Source organism: Drosophila mojavensis, unplaced genomic scaffold, assembly GCF_018153725.1.
Source record: "Drosophila mojavensis isolate 15081-1352.22 unplaced genomic scaffold, ASM1815372v1 contig_36, whole genome shotgun sequence".
Lineage (NCBI taxonomy): Eukaryota > Metazoa > Arthropoda > Insecta > Diptera > Drosophilidae > Drosophila > Drosophila mojavensis.
In genome coordinates this window covers 21,295,022-21,318,423 of record NW_025318858.1, presented here as the reverse complement: position 1 = coordinate 21,318,423, position 23,402 = coordinate 21,295,022, and the positions used below count along the sequence as shown (strand labels likewise).

At 32.3% G+C, this 23,402-nt stretch overlaps 1 protein-coding gene across 2 annotated transcripts; it reads right to left on the bottom strand.

Moving 5' to 3' along the window:
• Nucleotides 1-1,546: 1,546 nt before the first annotated feature.
• On the bottom strand, nt 1,547-23,156 carry LOC6577484. 2 transcript variants are annotated; one of them, XM_032728461.2, is made up of 9 exons: nt 22,991-23,156; nt 11,495-11,728; nt 10,566-11,423; nt 7,819-7,942; nt 6,191-6,351; nt 5,991-6,098; nt 5,153-5,350; nt 4,951-5,083; nt 1,547-2,078 (listed from the first exon to the last, which is right to left on the bottom strand). In XM_032728461.2, exons 1-9 carry the CDS (start codon nt 23,061-23,063, stop codon nt 2,051-2,053), a joined length of 1,917 nt encoding a protein of 638 aa, XP_032584352.2. In that variant the 5' UTR covers nt 23,064-23,156; the 3' UTR covers nt 1,547-2,050. The 2 variants fall into 2 exon arrangements, with proteins under 2 accessions (XP_032584352.2, XP_043864484.1); XM_044008549.1 differs by lacking the exon at nt 1,547-2,078 and adding an exon at nt 2,345-2,599.
• Nucleotides 23,157-23,402: the final 246 nt, after the last annotated feature.

Here is a 23,402-nt window from a genome sequence, read left to right as displayed (position 1 = left end):
ACTTATAGACAAAGCCCCTACGATTTTTCAAATTTCAATTTTCGATAACAATTGTAATATTATCGATCGATAGAGCATTACGATTACGACGGTTTCAAAGTATGATTTTTATTTATTTTTTGCTAGGCTATTTAATTGTTTCTATATATATTTTTATATTTAATTATTAATGTATATCGATCATTATATTTATCGGTATCCATTTATTTTTAATTTTTTTTGTATATAACAAGAACGATTATTATTTATAAGTTTACTATACAAATGTCTCATGTTGTTTTTTTTATCATTATTTTTGTTATATATATATATATATATATATATATATATATATATACATATGTATATATATAAATATTTAAAGCTTTGATGGCGGCAAAAAATTGAAAACCCAAATAAAAATACATAAATACGTTCAGAAGAAGGAAATTATTATTTTTTTTTAAATATCTCACTTTTAGTTACAGACGAAAATTGAAGACCGCTTTAGTATTTTTAAGTGTTTTTTGTTTTGTTCACTTCGTTTTTGTTTATACACATTCATACATATTTGAAAACAACAAATTATTAATGAATAAAACAAAGAAAGTAAACAACTAACAAAAACCAATAAGTAATTAAGTGTATTTTTTTTTTTTTAGTTTTGTTCACCAAAAATGAGGCAAAATGTATTTTAATATAGTTCATGTAATCCATTGATCATTGATCAGAAATCACCTATCGTCAATCTTTATCATAATACATGATGATGTATAATTCATGCTTGGATTCAACTGACTCATGATTGATGATCATAATTCTTAAATCAATCATCCATCTAAGTTCATAAATCATGTTTATAATGAACTCATAATTAATAATTAATTATAAGCTATTTATGAATCATAAATAATGAATGAATCATCAAACATGAATCATGAATCATCAACCATAATTCATAATTCATAAAATACATAGTATAAGCAATTAGTACTGAACTTTTTAAGTTTTGGCAGTACGCATTTTGTTGTATTAATATTAATTGTAATTGTTTTTGTTTTGGTTTGTAATAGTTTAAAATTATGCAAATATACAATGTAGTTTTGTTTAAGTTCTCTACCGTAAATCGTACAGCATTTTCTTTTTTAATTTACTTTGTTATTAAAATATATTTATAACGCGCTACTTAATTGTTTAAAAAGTTTTTAATTTTGGTTTCATTCATTTCATTTGTTTCTATTATTTTATCTTTAACTAATATTAATAAACAAATTTTCAACATTTCTCGTTCAACAGTTTTTTTTTTATTTTTTTTTTTTTTTTTTTTTTTGTTTTGGTTTTTTCTCTTTATACTGATTGCAGCCAAAAGAACTCAAACTGATGCACCCCAAAAACAATTTTTTAAAGAACCTAAAGGACAGACAATAATCTAGCTACAAATGAATAACCTCAGACATATCCATACATATTAAATAAATACTAAATTTGCGTTTCAATTGTTTTTTTTTTTTTTTTTGTTCACTAAACAATAAACTTTTTTGTAGGTTATGTACAACATTTTCTGGACTTTTGTTTAATATTTTATTTTGTTTTTCCTAATAAAATGGAGGATAGAGTGCTACGTATGTGTGTGTATGTGTGACATCTTTGATAGTAGTAGTATTATTAATAGTACTGCGTTTTCGGTGTTGGTTTCATCTATCTTCGATCTGTCCGCATTATCCATAGATTCCATTAAAGTGGCTAAGTTCCGATTTTTATGTTTTTAGTGTTTATTTAACTGCTATCACTTTCGTTTGTTAATGTTAAGTTCTTGAATTTTTCCTTTTAAATTGTTCATTAATAAATATGTTTATAATAAAATACATTTGGACTAAACAAAATGTTCTTTCATACAATATTTTGTGAAAAGTTAAAGTTTCTGGTGTGGGGGAGAGATTTCTCTTGGATGTATTTAACAGATTTTCATTTAAAGATATATTTTTTTATGATGCTCTCAATTATTCTTCGTTTTGAGTATTTATTTATATTTTGTGTTCTTTAAGCTGTCTTTAGGAATTACTTTTTTATTTTAATCATAATTTCTCCTTTTCTTTTTCCTGCAATATATAGAAAACAAATGGCAAAAAATCGCATATGAGTCAAAGAGATTGGCGCAATGTGACACTAGGACATATTGAAGGTGAAAGTAAACTAAATGGGCAATCAATCAATCAATCAGTCAATCAATACATAACAAGAAAACTAACAAAGAAATACAAAATTTTTATTATAGACCAAAATAAAAAATTACTAAAAATGTATTTTATTTTTAATTTTTTTACTTTTGTTGCTGTTGTTGTTTCTGGTACAAATATTAAGCTACTGGTTGTTGTTGTTGGTTTTTGTTAATAATATTATTGTTGTAGTAGTTGTTGTTGTTGCTGTTTACGGCTGCACGCTGGGATTTGGACTTTTTTTATTTTAGGTGGAATCGAATCGATTTTTTTTTTTTTTTTTTTTGCTTTAGCATTAGCGACAACAATCGATTCAATCATTCAATCAATCAATCAAGCTGCAGGCTGTGGCATTTACCTATTTACTTATGCATTAATTATTTACTTATTGCGAATTTTATCAACTACGGCATACGAAATACAATTTTGTTAGTTTTTAGACGATGTTTTTTTTTATTTTTTTTTTTTCGATTTTTATGGTGGGGGAGGAAAATAAGAAAAGAATGAAATACAATTTGATTAGCTCTTCACATGATTAAGTAACTACACAAATTTCTTTTTGTTTGGCACTACGAATTTCGACGATTAAAGCTCTAAATCAAACTAAAAAAAAATATAAATATTGTAAAAGAAGCCAACAACATAGCGATAATTCCCAACAAGAAAAAAAAATGCAGTTTTGCTGATCTTCAATTAATACTGTTTAGCTATACATATATATATATATATATATATATATATATGTTAGTAGGTTAGGAAGATCTCTATATACATAAGCTATATAGCAGCTACACACACATTTATAGGCAAATCATATACATACAAATATACAAAGTGTGAACATTAAAAATGCATTTTATATTTCAATTGTTTTTTTTTTTTTTAATTTACATTGTTTTTTATTTGTTTGTGTATTTATTCAATCTATTTGAAATCAATCTGAGAAATTAAAAGCGAAAAAATAGCACAAAGTTGTTTTTTTTTATATATATATATAAATGTAATTTAATTATAATAATAATAGACGGCAAAAACAAATCATATAAAAATAATGCTAGACGTAGCGGTAAATATATATATTTATATATATTTATTTATTTAGTATATATATAAAATTATTCACAAACAAGAAAATTTACAAATGAAAATAGAAAACAAACTGAAAAGAATAGAAACAAAGAGTGCACAAAGAGAAAACAAATACTTTTCTGTGTGTGTGTGTGTGAGTGTGGAGTGTGTGTGTGTGGATTGTGTGTGTGTGTGTGTGTGTGTGTGTGTGTGTGTGTGTGTGTGTGGAGTGTGTGTGTGTGTGTGTGGAGTGTGTGTGTGTGTGTGTGTGTGTGTGTGTGTGTACAGACTAATTAGTTATAGATGCTTAACAAATGACAATCAAATAAAATAAAAAGAAATCAATAAAATTGCAATGAAGACTTTTTCGTTTTATGTTAACTAATTGTAGCCGTGTTTGATGTTGTTGTTGTCGTGTTATTGTTTATAAACAAAGAATTTATTGCCAAACATTTCTTTAAGCTTAGATAGTCATTTATAATAAGGCATAATAATAATATACATAAGTAACAATAGATAATATAGAATTGATCAACTTTCTGCATAATTTCACTTTCATTCAAGCCTAATTATTTAAATTAGAATTAAACAATAAGTACTTAAAAGCAAAGTTCATAACATGTTCTTTTCGTTTGTTTTGTTTTTTTCATCGTTTACTTTTACATTCAAAATCTTAAAATGATGCACTCGATATAAACCAAAAAAGAGGAAATTTATAATTTGTATTTATAAGAAGCGAGAAAAGGTAGAAAGCGAAATTTAACAAAAAGCGCAGCAAACAATACAAATTTTATAAGGCATACTTTTGTTTTATACATAATATATATATATATATATATATACATATATATACTTGTACAATTATATATATAGTATTTATATGGCTACTACGCTCAGTGTGTTATGCTCGTGTGTGTATGTGTGTGTGTGTGTGTATTTGTTGTGTTTGTGGGTTTGTCAGCTTTAAAGCACAAATTTTATCTATGTATATTGTTTTTTTTTTTTTTTCGTTTAGCACACAGTTTAAAATTATATTTGTGTTTTGTTTGTTTATTTAATGTTATTAACTAGGCAGCACATAAACAATAAATTTAATTATTGAATTTAAGTTTCGTGTTTTTTTTTTTGGCACGCAAATATCTGAGCTAAAACCATATGCAATATATATATATAAAAAGCAAAATATGCAAAAAAAATTAGTTGTTTTTTATTTTTAATAGTTTTAGCTGCATTTTGCGAGCCAACAAAATATAAATATATTTTTACGTTTATATATTTATAAATATAAATATAAATGTAAATATATATATATTTTTAATATTAATATAATTTTTTTTAAATTTTGTTAACTAAGAAAAATTTTGCTAAATTTCTTGTTGCTGCTGCTGCTGTGTCTGTGTGTAAGTACGTTGCTTATGTCTCTCTCTGTGTGTGTGTGTGTTTGTGTGTGTGTATATGTTGTGTCTGTGATTGTTGTTGTGTATGTTTGTTGCGCATTTGCGTATGCAGCTTCAAACGTCTTTAATTTGCAGTTTATTAACTAAAATGTAAATTTGCTGCTGCATTTCAAATTGTTACAAGATATTTGGTGTTGTTTGTTGTGGACTGCTTGTTGTTGTTGTTTGTTGATTTCATGTTGTTGTTGTTGGGTTTTTTCTTGGTGTTGTTGTTGTTGTTGGCAACTTACTGTTCTTGTGGATCAGTATCACTCTCTTCCAGCTCGCTCTTATTGCGTCTCTTCTCATAGATGAGAATGATCAAACAAAGTATCAAAACCTCAGCACAAATGCCAAGGAAAGGCCACAAGGCAGCAAATTTGCCTGAGAGTGAACGATAAAACGATTAGATAGATATATATCGAGAAGAGTGAATTCAGCATTATAATTTACCCTTAACACGAACGGTTACAACATCGGTGGCAACGGTGCTATTGGCATAATCATTGGCCTCATTGCGTCCATGGCATTTGTAATCGCCTCTATCATCCAATGTCACGTTCTCAATCATTAAAATTGCATTCTCAATTTTATTATCATCCGCTTTCAATATATAACGATCTGTGCTATTTGTGACATTTGTGTAATTGCCTGTGTAAGAAGAAGAAAAGAAATTGAAATTAGTATCTGATTTACTCGGGCTTAAAGAGAAATTCGCAGATCTTTGCTTGTTTAGCAGAATTTTCTATATTTTTAGCTTTCAGTATATTTTAAAATCGATTAATGGTCCATTAAAAATTATTCAACAACTCATATAATATCCTTTTATAGACACAAATTATGTATATATAGGAAAAAAAAAAAACATAATCATTGATCAATACAATCTGTGAATCATAGTAATAAAGTATTTTAGAGTTTTAAAAATCGGTTTAATTTCCATTAAAAACAAAACCATTATACCCTAATTTCCCATTTTCAATGGGTTCAGGGTATAAAAAATTATTTAACAACTTAATAAAGGATGCCGATTATATAATATATCGAAAAAATAATAAAAAATTTGCAAATCAAAGTGATGGAATTTTTTGGAGTTTACAGAAGATATGATTTCCATATTGGCAGAATGATAAGACGATATAAACCTTTTTATATAAACCTCTTTATACTCGCTCTGCACAATGTAAATTTTATAGATTCTTCATGTAAAGTTAAGGCTATTATGCTGTCTGTTTTTTTTTTTTTTTTTCGTTTTAACTCTTTGATTCTCTCATTATTTTAGATCACTCACCAAAGCTCCATGACAATCTAGGATTGCTACCGAGAACTGTGCAGGGGATCATCATTTTCTCACCCTCTACAACACCAGCATTTGAAGGCACTCGTACGACCACGCGAGCTGAACCAAAAAAAAAAGGAATGTGATATTATTGAAATGTTTTCTTTTTTTTCTAAATACCTTTTTTGTTAATTATCTATTTGTTTACTTACCAATCACGTGAATATCTTTGGACACGCCCTTGAACTCACAACTGTAGTCACCATCGTCGTGAGCTTCCGCTCTGTCAATTATGAACTTTCTTTCGGCATGGATAAGTTTAAATCGACCTCTCAGTGAGGGGACATCCGTCACATTGACTCCGCCCTTTTTCCTATTTATACATTAAAAATGGAGAACATAGTAATTAGTTAATTTTAAAAGAAGTATAGAATAACCAAATTTATAAATGGTTACATTACAAATACCGATACTTTTGTATAAAAATAAACTTAGTTATATCTATCTCAAAAGGACTTTACGATATATATGTTATATATATATTTGATATATGTTATCAAATCCATGAATAATTTCTTATATATCTATACAATGTAATTATATCTTCCACATTTATCGAAATTGTTTTCATTTTTTCTTCTAATTTACTGTCTAGTTTTATAAACAACTGACATATTTATAGTATTGGGAGGTCATAGCAAATGAGACCGACAGCCGGAACTATCGATAACTGTAAAACTGTTGATATTTTATTTTTTCTTTTGTTAATAGTGTCAACAACATGTTGAGCTTCCTACTACTCTTGTTGATACTTTATGTTGATTGTCTCTTGATATTGATATTATTTTATATTTTCGGTAGGTTGCGTTATCGCTTGTGGACTATTATTTCAGTTGTGCTCTGATAATTACTTTTTTTTTTTTATTTTGTTACATATTATAAACTTCTGTTTTCTACTCTCATTTCTAACCGATAATTATGTCTTCCATATTTAATCGAAAAACTAAAGTTTTCTGATTCGGTTCTACACCGCTTGTTTTGTTAGCCAAAAATTCCATAGACCTATATTTATATCCAGTTCAAGAACTTTTGGTGCCAATTATTCAGGACTAATTCAAAGTGAGGCACGCAAAGCTAAGTTTTCTGTCCCTGGCAACCGACAAAAAGTGTCTTTACCATTACGAGGCCTCTTTCACACCCACACACAAATAGCACACACACACACACATATATATTTTTTCATGCTCTCACGCATACATATATATAAACTAGAGTCGGATAAGCCCACTCCCTGTAATCGGGCACTTTTTAGCACATACACACACCCCATCTCAACCCCCCACCCTTCCGGCGCCTATGCTATGCTCTCCAGGTTACGTCAGTCAAGTGCTTGGTTAAGGGGGGCAACATAATTAAGCAAAAGTGCTTAGCTGTGCCGTATTAAAATGATTGCTCTTATAACTGCCAACTAGTATGCAGAGCCATAGGCCATAGGCCAGAGCTAGGGGAGATACCAAACTGACGGACTGCCCGCTCGACTGCGTTCTATCTGTCTTTCTATTGGCTAAGCTCGACGAACACTCTCAGCAATTTTGTAACGTGTTTCGATCAACTTATTACAAATTAATTTTTTCTAATTATATTCGTTTTGATTTTAATTTTTTTTTTTTTTTTTGTATATTACATTACATTGAATTTTCTGGAATTATCATAGGTTTATTTTGTTTTTATTTTGTTTAATTTTTACTGAAACTAAACTAAACTATCCATACTAATACATTTTTTACTAAACAATTCAACGCAAAATTCCTTTTGGTGTATATATATATTTCTAACTTACCATATGAGTGGGTCATCGGACTCCACATTTTTCACATTGCAGCTGAGCACAAGCGGCGTTCGAATATCGTAAAATTTGAGTTGACGCTCCACATGGTCATAATTTGGCACCAAGGAATCTGGCCCTGAAGTGAACATGATTATATATCCACACAGAAAGAGAGACAGAGAGAGAGAAAGAGAAAAACATAAAAATTTTGCAAATATTTATTAGATAAAATATATATATACAAATACAAATCGTATATCCCAAAAAAGTAGAGTAGGAAAAAACGTTTACATCAAAAAATGTTTATCTAAATAATTATGCATATACGAAAAAGAAAAAAATATATATATCGATAGATAGATGGTTTCGTTTATGGTAGGTATAAATATATTAACGAGTTTTTGTTTTATTGTAGAGGCGAGAGCTTAATATATGAGGGGTGTTCAAAGGGGGGTTTACGCAGGGTTTTTTTCTATATTTTATTACGATTTTGATTAGGATCTGAGAGCTAAAAATGAGCTGAGATGTTTGTGGTATATAGATATACATATATATTGGTTTGATTGTATTGAAACTCTAACAAGTATTTATTAATATAAAAAATAAATACAAATAAAACAGAAATTGCAACTTAAATCAAAAATACCAATAATAATTTCACACACATACGATATTTGCACTAAATAAAAAATAAAAAAATATACGTATATCTAATATATTTGCAAACACAATTTGAACTAAAATAAATTCAATATTTTTGTAGCTCCCATATGGAAAACCCCCAAGTCAAAGAAAAACAAATCTAAAACTAACTAAAAAATCAAAAATATTTTTATTAATTTTCGAATTTTATTTCACCTAAACATACATATGTAAAGTTAAATATTTATTTAAATGATATATATATATTTATATATATATATAAATATGTATATATATATATTTTTTTTAGTATAGATATTTTTTAACTTGGACTGAAATCAAATAAATTTTATTTGCATGATATATATTTAAATATATATATGTAATATGCAATAATTATATAATTCGTTTAATTCCATAATTTAACTTTTATTTTTAAAAGTAGCTGCAAATGGAGCAATAATCGTTTTGTGATATTTAAATACTAAATGTTATTTATAGTTATCGAGTTATGCGGTAAGCAAAGTCAAGCTAAAACTAAAGCAACATCTAAATTGTCGATAACTGATAATCGATAAACATTAGCCCACATACAGACACGACACAGACACAATACATGTACATGTATATAGCCTTGTCCTTATCGCCATACGAAAAACAAAAGCAAAAGCGAAAGCAAACCAAAAACAAGAAAACAAAGTATACGTAAAAGAAAGAATAATGAAACAAAGGCAATAAACATTAAGCCGCGATTACAAACACAGTCATTGGGGGCAAAGCAACAACGCTTATCAAGCGACTGAGCGCCAATTCTGAATTACACATGGATTTAATATGCGTCAAACAAAATGGCTGCCAATCAATCAAATTGAAGAGCCGGAGATAGAGAGAAAGAGAGGAGAGACCGACTGAGAGTAAGAGAGACAAAGAGGGAGAAAAGGGGTCAGTAAGGCGCTGTGCACCTGCCAGTCGTGTGATTCAAAAGCAAAGGTAAACAACTAAAATAAATCGAGTAAAATATATTAATATGTATATATAAATACAACAACAATGACAACAACAATAGCGACACACACATACAAATCAAAACAAAAAGTTGCAGTAAGAGTAAGAGGAAATATATCAAGCAACAAAAAGGAATAAAAAAAGCTCCACTTAAAGTTTTGCCTGTGTTTTATGTACGTATGTGAGTTTGTTTATGTGTGTGTGAAGGCGAACGAGCTTAAATATCGACGAATAGTCAAAGCCTAAGAGCACTAGCGAACGATTAACGATTAACAACACCAAAAATTGACTAAACGATGAGGGAGTTTGAGCTATGTAGACGTGCGCTGATAACGATTGTAGGAGAGCGGGAGAGCAAGAGAGAGCGTGGAGAGCGTATGGCGAGCGAGAGTACGAGCAATAGAGCGAGGCTTAGACGATAAAAAAAAATTAAGGAATTGGAACTGGACGAAAGTGAGTTTTGACGATGAGCAAGATGAGTGAAATGCAGTTACTGTTGTAGATAGACGCAAATGAGACTGAGTGAAGTTCGTAGTATTTTTGTTTTGTTTGTATATCAGAGTTGTTGCACTTGTGAGTTCAATTCACTTAATGAATACAGGGGTTCTGCTACTACTTCACGATTGCAAAATATTTTGTTGAGCTTCAAATTGATTTTAATTTAAATAATTAAGTGGAGCACTTTGTATTTATACACATAAAAAATTAATTGTTGAGCACTTAAGGTAATCGGTATGAAATTCATTTTGCGCTTGATTAATAAACTAAATAATTTGACACTGCAAATCAAATCAACAATTATATTAACGCTTTGTCACGCAATTATTCTTAAGCGCAATAAAGTGTAATTCAAGTTTCCAGCTTAGGATTGAACTAATTGCGGCACAACTCGAATATGCATGTATGTATGTGTGCATTGACGTGTAATTGACCGAAGCTTATATGTATGGAAATTTTGAGTGAGTTTTACTTTGTATCTATGTATGTATGTGTGAGTTTGAGTCAGATGTCATTTCATGTGGTTTCAATTATGTTTGTATGTGTATTTTTTTCGGTGAGCTGTGGATGTGTGAGTGTGAATGCGTGTGAGTTTATGTGTGTATGTGGCTCACCCTTTTTAATAGGCAAGAACGTCTTTGGCTGCTGCATTAAACCGATGTTGTTGCTGTAGCTGGTTGTTAGCGCTGTCTGCGCTGTGGGCGCTGTTGCAACGGTAACACCAACACCGCCGCCGCCCACTGCAGGCGGCACAAATTGCGGTGAATATGTTTGATATTTCTCATTGTGATGCTGCGTAGGTTGCATTGGCTGCGGCGGCAGCGGCAGTTGAAAATTGTTTAGTTGCTGTTGTTGCTGATGATGCTGCGCTCGATGATGCGCTGTGGCAGTGTCGATAGGCGTTCGATAAATCGGCATCGTTTGATTGTACAGCTGTATGGTGGGTGGTTCGGGTGGCGCCACCGTATGCTCCAGCAGACTCAGGCGGGGTGGTGGAAAATCTGGCGGCGTGGCTGAATAAATGCGATGAATGCCATTAACACCCGCCTGGCCGCCGTCACCTGTTGTTGTGGCATGCCACGTGCTCAATTCGTTGTATCTACGCGTTGTCGCCGGCTGCTGCGGCTCATAGCCATAGCCAAAGCCAAAGCCATGACTTGTGGCATTGCCTTGTTGCTGATTGTGCTGCTTGGCGGAGAATAGGGACGGCGACTCCGAGCCCCGTTGCGGCTGCTGTTGCTCCTGCCACGTGCGCGTAAATATCTCATCGGCCGAGCTAGGCGTCAGCTCATCGATAGTTCGATAACCGCTCTCCGTCGGCGTCTCTGATTGCTGCTGCTTGTTGTGCACGTGCAGCATGTGAAAGCCACTGTCGCGACGATGATTTTTGTTGTTGTTGCACTGATAGCGACCCTCGTGCACCTTCAGGGCGTGCCGCACCTTCAGATGTGCCTCGATCTTGTGCTTCTCGCCTGTAGTTGGTTGATTGATTGTTGCTCGTTCTTCATCAATCGTCAATCGTCAATCATCAATAAATACTTACCTTCGATGGCGCTCTCCGACAGTGTATAGGAGTGCTCGTCGTGGCCGTGCCGCAAATTATGGCGCGTTATCGACTCCCCATTCTTTAGCCAGTGTATCCGCTCAGTTATCGGTATGACGCACGTTATCGAAAACGGCTCACCGATATTGACAATCGCGTCGCCATAGTAGACGATCGGCGTGGTTGCCAATGCAAACTCCGATGATTCATCGCTATCGTTCTCAATGATGCTCGCTGCATTACGATTAATTTAATCCACAAATATGCATATACATATATAATATATATATATACATGTATATAAAGAACACACACAGCAAGATGGTTACAACAAATCGATATATCGATAGCAAAAAGAGCAGGTTGAAGGGGGCAATGGGAAAGGAGAAACATCATTGGAAATCAAGAAAACATTAACAATTAACAACAACATAAAATATAATTTAAACGTTTTTTTTTTATTTAATTAGTCTGTTTACACTCCATAAAATATATGGCTACTATAGCAGATGTGTGTACGATCCGATCCATTTCGAGTCGATCGATTGTCTGTGTATTATTTTATCGGTTAGATTTGTTTGCTTTTTTCGTTTTCTTCTTTTTGTGTTTCCAGTTTTCAGATTATTTGATTTCAGCACCAAGTTGCAAAAATATGTATGTATATATATCAATTTATTTATACTAAATGTGTCGTAAATCTTACTTACATATACACATAAAAGATATATACAAAATAAATGAACAAAAAAACGATTATCGAACTGAATAACCAAAAAGTCAAATTAAAGCTAATTCAAATTATAAATGTGGTGTGTGAGTGCTATAATTAAGACCACAAGGTGTTAATGGTTCTCGTTTCTCTTTTATATATACATATATATAAAAATGTACAGCTTGATATGTAAACAATTTAAAGTTATCGATAAGCATTAAAGCTAATCGATAATGTTTCGGGTAAAACTCTAGAGGTGGGTTTAATTATGAATTGATTTGGGATAGTTAAATAGAATTGCTTAACTTGTATTTTTCTCTATTACAAGTTTTATTTATTATAGTAAATAAAAAGTATAATAAAACACTATTATAGAGAAATTATTATATTATGTGAGAGTTCAGTTATAACATGGATCCATAATTATCGAGGCAATATTGTAACAATATATTCATACTTAGTTATACTCTCATGTGTCTCCGCATAAGACTTTGATTTTGATATTTTAACATTACACAACACTAAACGGAGACAATTAACAAAGCGCCGGTTGCTGACGCAATTCGTTCAGATTTACCATCGTAGAGAGATTGGAAGCAATCTCGACATTTACCCAGGTGCCCATATATGAATGCAGATACATATACTTTTTTAATTGTGTGTGTGTGTGTGTGACATGGGGTGATGGCGTCAACAGTGACGTCAGTAATGTCCAGTTTAAACTGCATATTCTTAAGCCATGGCCATGTCCACGACATACATATATACAGTTGGTCGAATGACCATGTGCCGTTTTATTTTTCGAGAGAATGTTATCTGCGCTTATCAATGGAAGGTAAGTAACAAGTACTTTTGATAACTAGAAATAAGCAAAAGGCTAACATGGCAATAAATATATAGGCTCTTAACAAAGAATGTACAATATATATTTGTTGATTGCTGTTTGCACATAGATAAAGCCGCAATCTTATCAGCTGTTTTAACAAGTCAACGGACATAGTCTTTATTTGTTTCACACAGGGTGATTAGGCACATTCACACACATACAAACACACGTTTATGTACTTAAGTATGCACGCGTAGTATTTGCCTTCCCTTTTCAGCTGCCACTTTTACAGCAAATTAAGCGCAAAAAGATTGCAGACAACGCAATTTCATTTACAAGCAACAAGATGTCGCCCCATCTCTCTTCCACAGCTTGCAAGCATTTTCGTCTGTTGCTGTCACTTTGGACAGCATAAGCACAAAAACACACACACACGCACAAGCATTACATTTACATACAGAGAGCATATTGCAGCATAGGACAGAATGGAAGGCGGTGACCCAGTCGAAAAGCATTATAAATTTATACAACATCAACACACACACATACACACGTGAGTATAACACACCTTAACATTCTTTTACTCTCACCACACACTCTCACGCTCGCGCTCTCTCTTTGTTTCGTTACACACAATGCTTAACCGCTACGGCTGCTGTTGTTGTTGTTGGTGACAAGAAATTTATGGTTTATTGCTTGTTCATGTAGCATAGTTTTTGTCGCATTCCTTGTGCCAAATAGAAGAAAGAGCATGCAAAAGCGAGCGCCAACTAAAACTTTATTTAATCAAATTTATGGTTGCCGGCACACACACAGCCATACTCTCATACTTGCACCCTACATCACCCTCTCGATCCAACATCCAACGCACCATATGAATTCCGCACTAGTGACATATTGTTATTGGTATTCGTTCGCATAGTGTGTGTATGAGTGTATATATAGATGGATGCGTACGTATGTGTGTTGCTAACGCTCATTACATTTTAATTTTTCGCTTAGGTTTTATTATTTTTTAATGATCGCATTAAGCTACAGTGCTACAAATAGTCTCATGTTTTTGTTTCACTAGAAAATGTTATAGCCGAAGGCAATTAAAATATTTACAGAGAGAATTTGCAAAAACTAATATTCTTAAAAATAAAAAAAAATTTAAAACAAAAACGAACACAAAGTGCGCTTATACAGAGAATTTTCTTCAAGCAGAAGATGAAACAAAAAACATACATATAACAAAATTAATTAACACGAAACAAAATTGATTGCGCCTATATTATGTACTTATGCGTGTGTGTGTGCGATTGTCTGTGGGCAACTGTGCGTGTGTGTGTGCAGTTATTTTTGGCAGTCGTCGTGCACGTGAAAGCACACACAGTTTGAGAGTCATGCCGTAAATGACTTTTGAGGACACTAATGAGCGCCATTTTGCGCGGGTTTAAGGTTGGCCAAAATAAAACAAAAATAAATGTGAAATTAAAAAAATTAAAAAATCGGGTATATGCATGTTTATATATAATTGAAATAATTGCTAATTAAATTGCATCACTAAATGGTATGGATGTAAAAACATCAAACTGGTTGTTGAATACCCTGTGCAACAGTCGACAAAACTGCTAATTATACAGCAACAAAACAGACTATGAAAGCGACTTTCACACACAGTACCGCACACACACGCCTAAATACATATGTATATATACATATATATATATTGACCAATCGAACGAGTTGATCGGTCACTGAACGCACAACGTGAAATTCATTAAGTAAATTGCACGAAACATGCCAATTGAATCCAAAAACAATTCGCAACAATTGACAAAGGGGCACAAAATAAAGCAATTCCCATCAAACAACAACAACTGCAATAGTTGCAAAACATATACGAATTATAAAGCAAATGCAAATAAACAGGGAGAGCGAGATAGAAACAGACAGAGAGTGAGGAGTGAACGGGGGTTGCGATTTGCTGTAGTGGTACAAAGAAAGACAACACTCTGTTAATGCACTGTGCACTTGACACGACGCTGTAAATGGCCGCCCGGCAAAAAGGAACATCATAAAATTTTGCTAACTAACCATTATGATAATCATGCTTATCACAAACAGACAGACCGACAGGCGGACAGAGAGATTTATAAATAGGAGGCACATATATAAATATTTAAATACGCAACCGAGTTACTCGCTAAAACAAACAAAATTGTTTGAAAACGGTTTGAGGAATAAAAGCACTGGCATATACGCTGACTGCGACTGCTACTGCGACGGCGACGGCAACGGCAACGGCAACGTCGACAGCTACGTCGAATCATGTGTCTGGGCAGTGAGCGCGCGCGATTATATGTATGCGTTCACATGTATGCGTGTGTTTGTATGACTGTGTGCGACTGGCTGCTGTAAATTGAAATAAAAAATTGTTTGTCTATTTTAAAATTAGCAAAAGCAACCAAAATGAATATGACTATTCGTCTGAGCGTCTGCTCTTCACACACTGCTCCATCTCTCACCTCTCTCGCTCACTAACGGCGGTCTCATGTCCATGTGTGTGAGCACAAAAGTTTTGCAGTTTTTGGCCACAGCAACAACAAATAGTGCTGCCAATTTAGCTAGTTTTCTCTCAAATTTGGCTTGAAAATTAAGTTCTCACAAAGTTTTGAAGAGCAAAAGTTTTTGTTATAAAAATTATTTACTTTTCTAAAGTTAAAATATAAAAATATTTTAAAGGTTGCATTTCGATTATTGTTCCTAATTGAAATATTTGTTAACTTTTCACATGGTTTTTTAAAAATCGTAAACATTTAATGAAGGCTGAATTTAGGTTTTACCCTTAACTATTTTAGCATTGCAAACGCTGACAGCAACTAGAACTGCCTTTTAACTGTAAATGTATTAAAGAAGAAATTGATAAAAATTTAATTGATTAATATTTAGCTGGTTTCTTTTTGTTTTTTGTTAATTTTAGCTCTTTCTGGCAATACACATTAAAGATTTAAGCAAACAAACATTAACAAAACACTTGTTTAACGTTTTCAAGTATGTTGAAAGCAACAGAGAAAAAATACATAGTATAAAATCTTGAATGCTCTTGTTGTTGCCGTGAATTTCTGCGTCAGTGTATGGCGGCTGGTGTGTACATAAATATTCTATTTGCCTTGTAGTTGTCTAATTAAACGAAATAAACATTAGCTAAATTTAATTTCCAGCTCACCAAGCGATTTAACTTGAACCAATTGGATTACCGCACAGCATCACAATGGAGAAGCCATTGGTAAGAAACTGCTGATCGCAGCCGAACAGTTTTTAAACAGTCCAAAAGAAAGGCAAACGTCTTTCTAGATGGGTTTGCGGTCGAGCTGAGATAATGTCTGCCTGGCATATTGCTGATCCAATATATAATGCAGAAAAAACATGTCAGACAGTTCTGAATATTTCATGCGGCCTTCTTTGCCCGTGCCAGGCATTTGTGTCAATTATTATTGGCTCGGTACAATTGAAACCAACGCAAATTGATTCGAAGAAAACTAAATGGACACACAAACACACAGATACATCTACAAATTTATTACACCCTCTCTTAGCTACATGCGCCATTTTTTTTTTCAATCGTGTTTATTGAACAGCTTGTAAACACACACACACATATACATATATATATATAAATCATTTACAGTAAGTTGTGAACTTTGGAGCCAAAGCAATTTCAAATTGTCAAAGTCAGTGAAGCGATAAAGCTTTGAGCGCCGGCCGCTGTTTCCCCTCTCTCTCTATCACACACACTGTCGCCATCATCATGCATGGTGAAAATGAAATTGTAAAACAAAACAAAAGTGTCAGAGACTGCAGAAGAAATAATCAAAAACGATAACAACAAAAGTCAAACACACAGCATTGATCGCACGAGCTGGCAACTCTGTCCACTCGGCAGCCAGCCGCAACGTCACAATGGAAAAATTTTCAGACAACCTTAGCAAAGTGAAAATATTTGAGCATAAATCGGATTTTGAAAAGAAAAAAAAAATTGCAAATCACCCCCCGCACCGAATAACTGATTGATGCGACAATAAGGCGGTGGGAGGTATAGTGAATGGGAGAGGGAGAGCCAGTGACGTTTGTGACGCCTTTTTGATTTGTTTTTGCTGTTCGTACTTGGCCGCAGCGGCAGTGGCTAGAACATGAAAAGAGCAAGAACAAAAAGCGCTGCCAGACAGTCAGACGAACATTTAATACATATTAATACACACATACGGAGAGACGGTCTGAATGCACAGTGGGCCGCACTCAATTGTCTTCAAGTGCAAAGAAAACTTGACATTTTGACAAAAAAAGGAAAAGAAAAGAAAAAAGAATTAATGCATAAATGTTTTCACAGTTCATGTTGTTGACACATACATTCATGTCTATATATGCATATATTATATACATATATACATATATTTACATATGTATATATTAGTGAATAGACACACACGTGTATATATACTTTTATTGTTCTCACGCAAAAATTTATTTATATTTATTTTTAAATATATATATGAAATGTATATTATAGTTGAACAAAAGCAGACAGATGCATATATACACACACATGAGTTCGCGTGTGCGTGCGCGTCTATGTATGTATATTTATCTGGTGTATAAGTGCCTGCTGTCTGCCTCTAAATAGGCGATGTGTGAACTTTTAGCTTTTGTCAGGTGCCTGCTAATGAAAGCGGGGGCGCTAACAGCATGAATGGGCGGGTATAGGTGACGGGACCGAGGAACCGAGGGGCTAGGGCCACCATCATCTACCATAGATAAGAGTGCAAAACAAAAAAAAACTACAAAAACCGTTGCTTCCTCAAGCTCACCTCTTCCGCAACCACCTCACCTTCCTCAACCAGCCCTGGCCGCAACTCTTTTTGCCCATTGGGCTTCACAATTTTTCGTGTTGCAAATTAGCATGAAACGCAGCTATAGAGAGACTTGCGAAAAGGTGCAATTCGCTGATATACCAATACATACATATAGTTACAGTAAATACACACTTGAGTGAGCAATATGTTTTAAAGCCTTTCAAACTGATGTTGGGCTTTAGAAATTGTGTTGTTTTGAATATGAATAGAAGGATAAGTAAGTCTTGGAATTAGAAAAAGACTTGTAATATAATATTACAATAAGAGTAATAATAATAACAGTAATAGTACTTAATCATAATAAAAAACAATAATATTAATACTGGAAAAAATTGTAAATATCAATAAAAATAATGAAATAATCACAATTATATAATATATTATACAAATATGATATAATATAATATAATAATAATAATAATAATAATAATATGAATAAAAATATAATTATTTTATCCTACATTTAGAAATTAATTAATAAAAAGATGTAGATGTAGATGTATGCTATTCATCACTGTAGTTTACGCTGTACTGAAATTGTAAACCGTAACTTCCCATCTGCCTCGCTCTCTCACTCTCGCTATCTTTGAGTGTATGTGTGTGTGGGTGTGTCTGCTTGGTTACATTCGCTCTGTTTAAGCAGTCATTATCTGGCACAAGCGGAAACACAGAGGCAACCTCTATATATCAAAATGTGCTAACTATTCAAGTTTGCAGGCAATGCAAATGCAGCAAAGGCAAATAGAACAATGTTGGCACGCCTACGCACCCCAAGGGGCGGACGCGACTTTTCTTTCACTATGACACAGCAGCAGCAACAACAGCAACAATAACGTCGACGACGACATTGAAAGGGAAATTACATTTCATGTTTATTGTCTTTATAAAAATAATATTTTTGCAGTAGGCGGAGGAGAAATCAGACACAAAAAGAAAATATGAACCAAACACATTTATAGAACCAGATTCAAATCAAGCGTTAACTCATGTAAGTACAAATTTCTAGGAAATTTAAGATAAACGATATCTAAATTAAATTAAATTGAAAATACCTTATATTGCAAAGATTGAGAAGCTTATTATTTGCTTAATCAAAATAAATTGAGTTAAGGAACACGCAGTTTGCTCCACTGTACAAGACTTGGGTGAGCCGGCAAATTTCAATATTTGACATTTATTAATGTAATGAAAATGCCATTAAATAAACAAGGCTAACAAAACAGGTAAGCCCCACTGTACATACAAACAATAATAATGATTGTTGTTGTTCAATGGGGAGTTCAAAAACCTGCGCCGAAAAAAACTCGTCAAATGAAAATGTGGCACAGGACGGGAAATTGTGAAAGAGCTAAAAAAAAAAGTGATATGCAAATATATACCTTCCCATAAGCCAACATAAACACCTGGACAACACGTGGTTTAGCTTTTCATTCTATTTTTTTTTTCGCTCGGACCAAACGAAATTTTCGCTTTGAAGTAATCGGATAGAAAAAACAATGGCAAATAAAAGATTCAGAGAAAAGAGTTGCACGGACATGGATGAAGTGCAAATACTCTAAAGATATTTAGCATTGGTAGGCAAATGTGTTTATATATTGAGATACTTTTATACTATACTGTATAATATAGTCGAATATTCAATTATACCTTACAAGTAAATATAAGCCCCATTACCTTACAGTTCGCTTTTGAAAACTTTGAGGCATTAAAATTGGCTTAAAGCACATAATGCTCTTTTAAGATACTTTCTCGACACACAAAAGTAACATTGCTTTGTCCACAAGATCATTCACTTCACAATGTTTATAAAAATGTATATACTTGTTAGTAGTGTATCAAAGTATTAATGCATAGAAGCAACAACAAATCAGTATGGATAACGAATACTTGATAAATCTCTCTAGGCAGGAGGCCAACAACTCGACTCGAACATACGTGATTCATATAGTGCTTGGTCATACGGGTTTATATATATACATAATATATGCACACATACATACATCTGTATATGTTTGCATATATATATAGACAATATTTAGCATTTGCAATATCAAAAATGTTCGCCCAGGTTTCCATTATTTTACGTATGATTCCGTTTATTTACGCAAACAGTTCAACAACAACAACAAAGAGGCATTGAAAATATTGTACCATAAAATAATTATAAAATAAAGGGAAAACAGAAAACGAAACAGAAACATGTGCAAAATACAAATTTGATAATCACATACATAGATTAAATGAGCACCTGAGCAAGTGGATTACGACGAACAGTGAAATTCCCTAAAATCGAATGCTATGAATTCATATATTATAAATACTTGAATACCTAAATATATTTAGCTTTACATTGCAAAAGTGAACAAATCTTAAATTTTTTGGAAGTAAGTTTTGGGATTCAGCTGTGTATCTAAACATATAGAGTACATCTATGGAAATCAAATTCATATAATATTCTCTTATTTTTGAATTTGTGAATTCCTTTTATCATTATTTACTCATTTTATTTTGGGAAATGAGAGTCCGCAAAGAACTGAACATAATATTAAATCTTTTATGTAATCATAAACAATATTCTAATTTATAAAGAAGATAAAAACTTTGAAATATAAGTGACATACACTTGATCCCAATATAAAGAAACAAATCGAGCTATAAACCAAAATATTCATATATTATCATTAGGATTTTCTTTAAAACATATAGTATATAAATTAACCCAATAAACAAAGATAAAGATTTATTTATATTCATAAAAATACAAATAAATTATAAGATCTTAAAGATCTATCAATGGATTCTCTCATCCATTTATAAATTCAGTTTTATTGGTTGAATTACTTATGAATTGAAATGATATTCAAATTGAATGAAATCTTCAATAAATATCTCATTGGTTGATTTTTATTCCTCCTTTTGTTTTTAAACAATAATCATTTTAATAGAAGCAAAATTTATAGAGTTTAATGCTGCTCACAAAATCAAATGAAATGAAATACAAAATAATCAAAAGCTCGAATGAAATACATCTTGACTGTGGAATACATACATAAAGAGATTGCCAAATAGCTAGGGTTATATAGAGCTATATAGATAGATATCGAACAGATATGCTTAGAATAATAAATTGTTTGGAGTCGAGCGCCAAGGCAAAGGCTATTATAAAGAGAACTTTTTGATGGCCAAAACTGGGTAGGTGTAAACAATACAGCCGGTACAAAGTATATAGACCATGTATGTATATTAGGCATAATAATATATGTATATTATACAACCATGTACATAGTATATGTAGTATTGGATATCTAGTACCGGGTTGATGAGTTAATATAAACAACTATTCGGACATTGTCTGCGGGCAACCGGCAAAGACTGGGGCGCTCTGCTTACCTGGCGACCGTGTAAAGAAAAAAATGGAAATTAAAATTGTGGAAAATATAGAAGAAAAACATCATGAGACTTAAACTGAAATACTAAAGTGAACCTAATATATTTTAGATGATGCTTTTGTTGTTTCTTTTCGTATTTCTCTTTTCATTTTTGCAATTGTGTGGAAAATTGAAAATCAAATGAGCAATAGCAGCAGAAGAAGCAGAGAACAGGTACAGCAGGAGGAGAAGACGAAGGAGAAAGAGGTAGAGGTGGCGAAACGCACACATAGTCAACCGGCCGCAGTCGCAGTCTCAGTAGGCAAACCCAACCCAACCAACAATATAAACTATAAAAAGCAACACAAAAATATCGAAGCACAAGTACACTTAACTAAAGGCCAAAAAGATAGACAAAGACCGAACGGGCGACACAGGGAGAGAGAAAGTGAGAGAGAGAGAGAGAGAGAGCGTGAGAGAAAGAGACACGAAAAAGAGCGGGCAAGAAAAAACCTGACGGCCTCTAAGAGGGGGGTGGGCGGAGAATACTAGAGGAGGCGAACGGGGGCCAAGGGGTGTTGTGCTTACATTGTAAAAGAGAAAATAAAAACCAAAGGAAAGTGTTCGCTCAATATATGTAGATATATATACATATATATATATATATATATATATATATATATATATATATATATATATATATATGTGTGTTATGTTATGTTCTATGACGTATATGTGTGTGTGTTTCTTTGTGTATGGCAAAAACCCAGCAGAGCTTTGGGGCAATATTATCATAGAAACAACAAAAACTTCGAGTGTCCTCAGCACTAACATCTTTTGTTCATGAACAAAAAATCATGATTAGTGTAATACTATCTATAACAATATGTTTCTAATTAACGCTAATAATGTTTAAAAATAAATTAAAGGAAACATATATGTGTGGAATACGCCAACATATGCTCGATATTATATTCATATTATCATCAATTTATATTAGCTAAGATCAAAATTCAATTCCATTCAAAACAAGGGGAAATTAATTAAATTTAATATTTTTTTTTTTCGAAAAACTTTTGAAGTGCTTTAAATTATTTATATTGTATACTAATATTTTTTTTATGAGAAACTATATGAAAAATACTATTTTCAGCTTTCAACTATTCAAACAAAATTAAATTTAAAAATGTTTATATAATATCGAAAGCTCATTGAGGTATCAACTATATATTTGTAATAGTATCACTAAATGCATAAAGAACGGCAATTGCACTGCATTTATCACACTCAAAAATTCAGCTGGGAGTTGGAAAAAAAAAAAAATTAAATATCTGTATTGAAAATTGACACAGAGAAAAAATATGTTCGGCCAGGCACCAGGCAATTAGGGCCGAGGGTGAAAGGGCGAGGGAGACGACATACTATCAATTTTTTCTTTTCCTCTCTATTTTGGTAGTTTTGTTTTTGTTTGCAATTTCTGCTGCAGTTTTGTATGTACACTTACACAGTTAGAGAATGTATACGACAAACATATATAGAGCTTAAATATAGGGTCACATACATATATGTATGTAACTGTATACATATACTGGGGGGTTGCTTGGCTAATGTTTTTTTTTTTTTTTAATTTATTGTTAATTATTGTATAGTTGTATGTTGTAGTTGTAATTGTAGTTGTTGTTGTTGTCTACTTACCAAATGATTGAGCATGAACCGCTAAAAATATCGAGAGGAATGAAAGAGCGCTAGCCAAGAATTTTGCCTCCATCTTTGGTATTGATCCGTGTTGTTGTTGCTTGTGTTGTTGAATTGTTGTAATTATTTTATTGGTTGTTGGTTATTATTGTGGTTGTTGTCGTTTCAAATTGCTTGCATATTAAATTTGCTTTAACTAATTTTGCTGATTAATTAATTATTTTTGTTGTTGCTTGTTTATTATTTACTTTTTTATATTTATGCTTTTTTGTACTTTATGATTAACTTACTATATCATTATTAATATTACTTTATGTATAGCTTTAATTATACGATTTTAATTTGTTGTAATTAATTATGCTTAACATTAAATTTGATATTAGTTGATGTTGTTTGTTGGTTGGTTTTGTTG